Source organism: Clupea harengus, chromosome 19 (assembly GCF_900700415.2).
Source record: "Clupea harengus chromosome 19, Ch_v2.0.2, whole genome shotgun sequence".
In the NCBI taxonomy this organism is placed as follows: Eukaryota; Metazoa; Chordata; class Actinopteri; order Clupeiformes; family Clupeidae; genus Clupea; species Clupea harengus.
In genome coordinates this window covers 9,695,004-9,705,003 of record NC_045170.1, presented here as the reverse complement: position 1 = coordinate 9,705,003, position 10,000 = coordinate 9,695,004, and the positions used below count along the sequence as shown (strand labels likewise).

General features: G+C 45.7%; 1 protein-coding gene across 1 annotated transcript; it reads right to left on the bottom strand.

The window, feature by feature from the left end:
• Positions 1–551: 551 nt before the first annotated feature.
• Positions 552–4,492, bottom strand: scrt1a (scratch family zinc finger 1a). Its single transcript, XM_012832857.3, has 2 exons — positions 3,698–4,492; positions 552–2,676 (listed from the first exon to the last, which is right to left on the bottom strand). The coding sequence occupies exons 1-2, from the start codon at positions 3,807–3,809 to the stop codon at positions 1,952–1,954; spliced, it is 837 nt and encodes a 278-aa protein (XP_012688311.1). The 5' UTR covers positions 3,810–4,492; the 3' UTR covers positions 552–1,951.
• Positions 4,493–10,000: the final 5,508 nt, after the last annotated feature.

The window sequence follows — 10,000 nt, the reverse complement described above, 5'->3', positions numbered from 1 at the left end:
ACCCTGTCCGTTCGCTGCGCGCCACGCTCAAAGTCACCTGAAGAGCATGGAACAGGATAAGGGGGATCAAAGCATTTCAGAAAGGATGGCGCTTGATTCATTATATGCAGCACTCGAGTCGTTTTTCGCTGTGGGGACAAAATAAACTCAACCGTAACCACTGACGTCAATTACCTAATTACTTTTCGGAGCTTTGTGAAATTAGACCTCCCTGCTTGAGCTCTCCTACTTTGTTACAAGGACCATGCAGCGTGCTGTATATGGGCAGAATAACTTAATGAAAGGAAATGCTAACAGCTTACACGAAGGGAAAAAAACTGCATTTCAATGCAGTCTCCAAACTCTGATGTATGCATTATTTGCAGTCACCACTGCAGCTCAACTAAGCAACAGTTGGACGTTCTGCGTCACAGATTCTGCGTACGTCAACATGCATTTGCTCCTTGCTCTGCGAGCCCGTTACCACTTAGCTCGAAGATGCTACACCGTTCAACTGCAAGAAGCCTTTTCATATACCAATTTCCTTCAACAGATGGACAATAAAGCGACAGTTGCTTGTTCATTCTTTATTATGAAGTGAGACAAAAATGCCCGGTGTCATTGTGCTTTACATTGTTCAAATACTGGGCAAAAGTCCCAGGGAAGAGAGCTCCTGAAATAAGGATATTTGACTTTGTACAGGTTGTAGAAATAATTGATTCCAAAGGATTATGTACAAGGCGTCTTGCAATAAACAGTAGGTTCCATTTGTTCGAAATACAAAAAGGAAACAGAAGTTAAACTAACACAAGGCCCTTCTACCTGAATCTCTAAGTTTTGTGCTACTATTTTCTTCAAAAAAGTTGGAAATGTTCACAAACAAGTGCTTTTTTAGGATAAATCCCAAGGACTATCGCGTTGTTGTGTTACGGCCACCTCTCCGTGATGAGCAGGCTGACCCCCGGTGCAGTGCAAGTTCTCTTGGAAGTGACCTTTCGACTTCATCCACTCGGAAAAAATGGCGATGGGTCGCGCCGATGTTGTGCAGACGTGGAGCGGTGTTCAGAATGGCTTGGAACTGTTCTATCAGCACCACAAGCCTAAGTTCTAAAACTACGTTACATGAGAGGCAGGCAGTGCATAACCATTTACAAAAGGACCCTTACCCCTCCCCCTCCCCAATCGATGTTTCCACTAATACTACACTGGCATGTCCCTGATATTGGATGTCTGTACGACTACTAGTACTGGATAAAATCGTGATTAAAAATGTTATAGTTATTACTCATTTATCTTTAAAAATACCATGCATTATTGCTCTATAGTTCTTTATGAGACTCCCGAGAAATATTGCCGACGGATGCTATCTAGATTTTGGTAAAAATCCAAAGCTTCATAAATTGGCATAGATTTCATCAGTATTGTTTTTTTGCATGCAACAGATTTATAAAGTGGCAAACAAAAATAAGATATTTCAGAAAGTGGCAAATGCTTTGGCATATTAATGACGAAGGCTTGGCAAAACAATAAAAAAATAAAGTGCAAATAAAGATTTGACACAGTTCGAAGTTATAAATAAACAGCAAACCAACATATAAATAAATAAATAGCCTACATAAATACATAAATAAGTGAATGAATAAATAGTTTTACCTCAACGCTGAACACTTTTGTGGCCACTGGCAGCAGTATAATATTATCCAATACTTAGAAAAGGTTTGACCTTTGAAAGAAATACAGACATTTTCAATGTCCTCTGTTTTGGCAAAACACATGATATTTCGGTTCTAAATGTGTGAACAGCGGAGAAGATAATATATTCAGAAAAGAAAAGTTAAGGTACATGCGAATAATCCACAATTTCCGTAATTTTGCTGTTGCAGGAAAATGGAGTAAAACTGTGCTGTCATCGGGTTTCCAGGGGCACTCTAAGTTTAAGTGGGAAGTTTGAAGTGTTCTTCCTTGAATATTGTCAGTCTTCGAGAGGACTCATGGGTGAAAAGGATCCCTTGAAGCATGCCGACTCGTAGTGCTTGTTCAGGTAGGACTTTAGCGCAAAGGTCTTGTCGCATCTTTTGCACTTGTAGTGCTTGAAGGCCGAGTGTGTCTGCATGTGGGCACGGAGGTTGGAGCGGTCGGCGAAGGCCTTTCCGCAGTGTGCGCACCCGAAGGGCTTCTCGCCAGTGTGCGACCGCATGTGTCCCTGCAGTAGCCAAGGTCTGCTGAAGGCCTTGCTGCATATGTCGCACTTGTGCTTGAGGTCGTGGGTCAGCAGATGCATGGCCATGGCCGGCATCGAGACGTACACCTTCCCACAGGTGGGGCACTTCTTGGCAAGCTTACTGTCTATGCTCCGATGCGTCTGCTTGTGTCTGCTCAGGTTAGAGGACGTGGCGTACGTCTTCCCGCACTCGTTGCACGTGTGGCGCTGCAGGGTCCGAGGGCTGCTAATGACTTTCCTCCTCGATCTGCCATCCGTGATGAAGAAGGCATCCACCGAGTAGCCTTCGCTGACCGCGTTGTCCCCGTTGATGTATCCGGAGGAGACCTCGGACTGCGGGCTGTCGGGCTGGTCCGAGTCCGGCGCTCCATAATCCCCGTGTATGCCTTCATAGATGGGGCTGGGGGAGGGTACTTTGATGCCATTGTCACTCTCACCATCGTACACAGACGGGGTCATATAGTCACTGATGTACCCTGGTGTTCAAAAGAGCAACAGTTTAATTGAATTGTCTGCGGCCACAGAGGGATATTGAGAAATGTACACACACATACACACACACACACAATGTGAGCAGATGCAACAGTCTATTTCTGTCAGTTTGTGCACTGCCTCGAAGCTCCGACTCAAGAGCCTGTTATATCAGTAATTTACAGTACCAGGCAGAGGTGGGTTGAAAGACATTGACTTCTTGTGAAGGTCTTTTTCTACATCACTCCCACGGAAAATCAATAGCTCTCCATTTCAATTAGCGTAGTAACCCATTTAAGGACAAAGGCGCACAGGGTTGGGGGGTGGGGGGGTTACATCGCTTCAGTTATAATTGCATTTGCCGTTCTGACAAAGATCTCTCAGAAATAGGTCGATCTGCACATGCATACGTGCGGTCATAAAATCCACACTACTCCACGGCGACGAGATAAGGACATGCATGAATATTCTATAAATTCACTTCCGGACAGAATGTCTGGTTATGCAAGTATGTGGAGAGCGTACTGTATGTTATCTAGAGCGTAAATAATGGCTTGATACATGATGAAGCGGTCCTTTAATAGACATTTGTATGTGTGCGTGCGTGTGTGTGAGTAGCCTATGTGTGTGTGCACGCGTGTTTAATTCCATGACACAGTGCTTGAGGAAAAAAAAAACAAGATACGTTGTAATAACACCGTAACTCTTTGTGCGTACATAAGCCCACATATTCCACACTTGTGCGTGGATGTAAGTTGCAGGCAGTGCTTTTAAAGAACACGTTTACCCTTACGTGTTGAGTCTCCTGTAGCCAGTGCTCAAAATCCCTACCCCAAAAATGTGCCGACTCGACAGAAACGAGTGACGTGTGACTGCGTCGGCCGTAATGTGACCGCAGGTCAGTTGTGCTAACCCGCACACTATTTACAGTCAACTGATTAAACCATGTACACAATTCGAATTTACATTTAATCACATTAAAAACATAGGAGAGACTAAATATTAAAGTGCAGACCGGTCGCTTACCTTTCTCATGAAACCGGAGACTAAGGTCAGCCCTTGATCTGCCATAGGAGCTTTCGAAATCAGATGAGAAATCATCGAGCTTAACCTTTTTGACCAGGAAAGACCTTGGCATGTTTCTACGCTGAATAAAGCACTCGTCCGCTGTTTAGATCGTTCACTCCTCATGCAACGGGGAGGCAAGTCTGGTTTGTCTTTCTTAAAGATATAATTCTCCTTCTTCTTCTGCGATAGAATCGCTCCGCTTCGGTTTGCCGATATTAAGATGCCAGCACAGGGCGAAGGCAGACCCTCGCTCGCCTTCTCGTGGAGCTTGTGCTGGTGTTGTGCGACGCCGCGGTCCTCTGGACAGAAATGCAACTTCAGCACTGGATAGTTCCCTTTCAGGGGCGCGCGCATGCATACAGCACTGGACAGCTCCCCGCAGCGAACGATCCGCGTTCGTCTCTCCCTGCTCTAAACTCAGCTGTCAAAAGCCCCGCACTGGCCTCTGAGATCTGACTTAGCGGGAGCAGAGCGGATAACTGTGGCGTCCTATCAACAATTCCAACTTGCACACGCACACAGATGAAAAAGTGGTCTGTCAGTTCCGTATCCCCTCTCACTTTCGGTCTCTCTCTCTCTCTCTCTTTCGATGCCTCTCGATCACTCTCTCTCTCTCTGTACGTCTGCCTCACTGTCTGAAGGCGTTGGGCTTTCTGAAGTCTGTTGATCAGCTGTTGGGATTTATATGCTGCGATCAGGTGGGAGATGGAGATGGAAGTGCTTAATTTAATCCATAAAAAATCTCCTGGGACCAACATTGAACTAGAATGATTCATTAATGCTGTTTGTCGTCACCGCCCACACTGTTCTCTCCATGATAGACAAAAACACATTTGGAGGTGATCAATGTTTGAATTTGAATTCATTGGTGCATACCAGTGTTATAATTCTGCCCAGATTTCTGTTAGGGTTCACAAATGTATTTTCTTTCTATTTCAGGGTTTGAAAACAGTGTTTTTGAATTCGCCAGAAGTTTGTTTCTACATAGAGAGAGGAAACAATAAAACACGTGTGGAATTGAACTGAAACAAAAAGCTTTTACTTTTCCATCATTAACATCAGAATTGCAAACTGAACGTTATTGTACATTAATTAGTTATACTATTTTTTTAGACCAGAACTTGTAGAAAAATGGTTATGAGAATTTGCCCCCCTTGTCTCTTCGATTTCTACCCGCCCGTACGTCTCTTTTTCAGAGGAGCTGAGACATCAACCATCAAATCAAAATCTGGCTATGGCCCCAGGCTTGCAGGTCACTCTTTTTACATCACAGTCTATAAACCAATGGTTTTCTTCTCATGCAAATCGCAAGAACTGGGTACCAGAAGGTCCGTTTCCTCAATGATTCCTCCAGGAGCCATATGTACGCAATTAACAGTGATGCTGGAGCAATAGTTGCCTCGGTTGTTTGACACCGTGTTCTCATTGTTCGTTCTTACAGCGGGACGTCTTTGAGTATGGACGTCCTACTTACAAACAAATGCAGCCCAGCCTGGATGTAAAGAATGGTGTGGGCTGGTCAGATTCATTAGGGTTCAATTGGCACCCACAAATCACCACCTGAGACGTTAGAATCAAAAACAAATGTAATAAATATTTTTAAACCGACAACGGCGGAGACAGAAATTCCCCTGTGACTCAAATGATATAGGTTTTATTTTAAGATTTTATTCAAAAATGATTATATCAGTTGCATTTAGCGTTGAGAGAAAATTATTCGCGTTATTCTTTTGGTCACAGAATTGTGTGGATCATTTTAACGAGGCTGTACATTCTTGCTACATCTTGGGCTACATGGTTTGGAGTGTAAAACACTGTTGCTCCGCAGATGACATTCTGAAGCGTACCCTGCGGACAGAAGCAAGGCGACCTGACGTGTTTATTAAACGAGGGACGCGAGAGCAGGTTCATCCGCTGCAGCGAGGAACGTTCACGGGAAAGTGCTGAGTTCATCTGAAAAGCAGGAAAATATAGAAGCCCTCATTTGCATAATAATAGAATGAATCTGCTGCAACACCAGAACGTCTTGTCGGATTTCAAATCAAAAGAAAGCCATTGACATTTCATTCGCACGTACCGAGTTTTCAATGAGATATATTCAAATCAACGTTTTGTCACCCCTGTGTGTAAACAAGACTCTTAAGGAACCATTTCCAAAGGACAGGGGGAAGGTCAAAGTGGCCGTGTTGAGTTTTTGTAAATGAATAGGTACGCTTGGGTGCGTTCAGAGGCGATGGGAATTGGGTTTGTTTATCTGAAGCAAGGCAACAGGAGGAGACGCCGTAGAATTCGCACTTAAAGTCACAAGTCAGTTAAAATAAGGAAAAAACTATCCTCAGCTGGCCGTGCTCCCGTGCATGCCATTGGTTAGACCACGCGTAGGGTAACATGACAGAATATAAAATAATGGCTGACAGGACGTTTATAGAACTTACACAATATAGAATAAAGAATATATAACATTGTATTTTTAAACACTTCAAAAGGTTCTTTGTTTTGTATATTTCATTACTTGAATCAAAGAAAAGGTCATATAAAAATATATGCCACAGTGACTTCACTCAGACAATGCACAGCGATGCCATAAACATTTACATCAAAGTGACACCATTAATCTCTGGTGGGTAGGGCATGGCAGACACATGCACACACACACACGCACACTCACACACACACTCTCTCTCTCTCACACACACACACACACACACACACACACACACACACACACACACACACACACACACACACACACACACACACAACCACACTCTCTCTCTCTTACACACACACACACACCCCCCCACACACACACACTCTCTCTCACACAATCACACACACACACACACACACACACACACACACACACACACACACACACACACACACACACACACACACACACACAGCACAGCACATTAGGCAGTTCTGCCCTTGCTCTGTCTCCTGACACTGAGCTGCTGCCCATGCCTGATGTCTGACTGCATGCAGCTGCCATGCCTATGCAGTGACAGGCAGCCGCTCTCTCACTTCCAGGCCCCACAGCTGCCATCCCCCCCTGCCTGCCGCCCCAGCTCCAGGTGGGGAACAGGACCATATGCCGACGGGAGCCATGCAGACCCTCCACTGGTCACTGCCTGACACAGCTAAGGATGGGAGATGCTAGGCTATTCAGACTCTCACACTCAACAGCACTCTCTTAAAAATACAGTGCAGAGTATGATTTTGTTTTTTTGGCTGTCTTTTTTTTGCTTTGAAGAACTTGTCAGAGCTGAAAAGTTCATCACGTGGACGAAGGGGTCTAAGACGAACCTTTAGTTCTCAAAGTTCCTGACACTTTTGTGTCAGAGTTGAGACATTTTGTTCAATCAAGTTTCATGTCACTAATTCACACAGTTCTTGTTTGAGCTACAACCTCACACTGAGCATGAATATCCATTTTTGAGTCATTTTGATGCTGAGTAAAGTGAAAAGACACCACACATAAAACAGCTCTTAATGCCAAATCAGGGAAATGCAAGGCAGACACTATCAGTGTCGGCCCATTAGGGTGTTGTTTTGCCTGCTCAATTTGGCCGTGCAAGGGTTACGTTTAAAAAGTAAGGAGAAATCCCAAGAACTGGATTCATTGCAGATAATTGGGCTTAGAGAGTGCTTACCCAGTGAAGAAAAAGGGAAACAGAGCAAATCCTCTTATCTTAGTAATGAAGAGTTGAAGTAGAGGAAACACTGTACTTTAGGGGATATGTTTACAAAGCAACAATGTTCCCCACTTGATGCAAATAAAGAACTTTCTTCACAAAATAAAACACACACACACACACACACACACACACACACACACACACACACACACACACACACACACACACACACACACAAAACAGAAAAAAACATGATCACATAGCTGAGTGTTTTAGTAACGAGGAGAAGTTTGTGGGGATAAAAAAGTGTCAAGTTATTGAAAAGCATCAGTAGGGGCCGGTCGCCATTTCTCCAGGTGGAACCTGATTATACTGAAGCAAAGTGGGACACATCTGAGCCCCTGCTGCACGGCCTGAGCCATGACACTTGCGGAGGAAAAAAAAAAAAAAGTAATTCAGATAATAAAGAAAGCAGCAGGCATCTCTCCTTAGGCTCTGTGTGTATTCAGGCTAGCGTCATTGATTTTAAACCTCCACATATTCCCAGAGAATACACTCCATCATGCAGACATATTGTTCGGGTACAGCAATGCAGACCAAGAAGCTTTGTCAGCTGGATCGCGCCGTAAAGGGATCAAGGGGTATCATCAAATATGATAAAGGGCACTGAATTGTCTTTTGTCCTGAAGTGGCACTATACTTTTTAGCGGCGCTTTCTGCTGAAGCCGGCCGTTTCAGCCCCAAAGCACCTCGGGGGGAACGTATGCAGATATAGGAGTGTGTGCTGAGGAAGGAGGGATTAAGTGGGACTGCGATGACCTCAGGAGATAAACAAATCAAGGCCCGTTAGCGAGAGGAAGAAAAAAACCTGGTTGCGATTTTTCTTTTTTTTTCTTTCCAGTAGTCTGGAGTGGCGGTGGAAACAGCCCTGCTGGCTAGTTCTGTGACAGTGACATCAAAAGCCACACTCCCTCACCACTTCCCCCACGCCCCTACCCCTTCAACCCTCAAAAGGCCACTTTAATAAGGTATGAATCTGCAGTTTGAAAATTGGCTCACAACTACTGGGAAATAAGACAACGGGATTTCTTGTTATGGCGTCTGTATAGGTGAAGTGCTCTTACTCGACATACAGCACAGGAAGACTCGCTTTCCTATCTGTTCTTCTCATCCTAAAGGAGAGTCATTTTCTCCTCTTCTTCTTCTTCCTCTTCTTCTTCCTTCTCTTCTTCTTCTTCGTCTTGTTCCTCTGCCAGGGGCACCCTGGCTGTTCTGCCTCCCTGCCTGGCTTGTTCATGCCTCATTATCTGTCTGCCGACTGCGGGGTGTGAGTGTGCGCTCCTCAGCACTTAGGGGTTCACTTCTTCAAATGCACTCGATCGTCAGAGCAGCAGGCCGACCGCATAAAGGTGACACGCATAAACTGGGGGAATGGGAAGATTTTCTTTTGTGAAGCATTTTTCCACATTTTACAGTATGCAAAACTATTCATGCGCTCCCTATCTGCCTTTGAATAGTTCATTTTCTGAGATAATAAAACAAGGCCAGTCCTAAGACAGGTTCGGTTTAGAATCTGTGCACACTCACACAAGTATGTGTTGCACAGTGGTGTAATTAGACGATAAGGATCCTGGTATAGCCTATAGGCTGACCGCATAAATGGCAATTTGGGGCTCTCCCAGACCTGAGGGGGTTTCAGGCAGACTCCTCTCCTCATCCATCGCTTCAGTGCCCCCGGATGGGTTTGGCGGAGGGGGGATGCGGGGGGGGTGTGGGGGTGGATGCAGTTCCCTGCTGGGGCCCCCTCTGACCCTTGACCTCTTGACCCCCCCTCCCCATGCTTGAGTGGTCATTAGAGGCGGAGGCGGACAGGCGGCTCTGCAGGGGCGCTCCGCGTTCCCCTCCCCAGCATCAGGCCACAGTAACACCCCCCCCCCCAGCTAAAGCCCCCCCTTCGCCAGGCCGCTTTGTCCCACACACACCCCTCCGACAAACACATGCATACGGGAGTGTGCACATGCACGCATATGGGGCTTCTCTTGAGAAAATCACCTATCAGTCTAATCTGTGGGGGTCTGGAGGCTGCGACGACATTAATCTTATTTGTCATAACCAGTCTCGGGGGAGGCCGCCTCACCAGCCCCTAACCCCTCCACCCCTGATTGGAGGGGTGACTGCTGGGGGGGGGGGGGGGGGGGGGGGGGTGAGGGGGGGTCGGTGAGGGGGGGTGTCTGAGGGTTCCCCTGGATCCCCTTACCATATTTCACCGCTGCAGCCGCTGAAGCTAATCACATGTGAAAGTTTGAGGGGGCCAAAATGGGGACAAAGGCGGCATTATGCAGATTCTTGTTTGGTTTTCATTTGTTCCCTATCTCTTTTTTTATTTTTTATTGTCGTCCCTCTCGTTCGACTCCCGTCTGTCTGGAGATCACGTGGACACCCCTGATGTGAACACGTTGACGGGAATCACTCCATTCATTCTTTCAAAGCTCATCTCCGACAAGCAGACTCCATCTTTCTTTGGAGGTTTTTTGTTGTTTTTGCCATCTGAAACAAAACAACAGCTACACACAGAGCAGGAATTGTACAGATGACAAACCTTTTCCAAACACTATTCCCT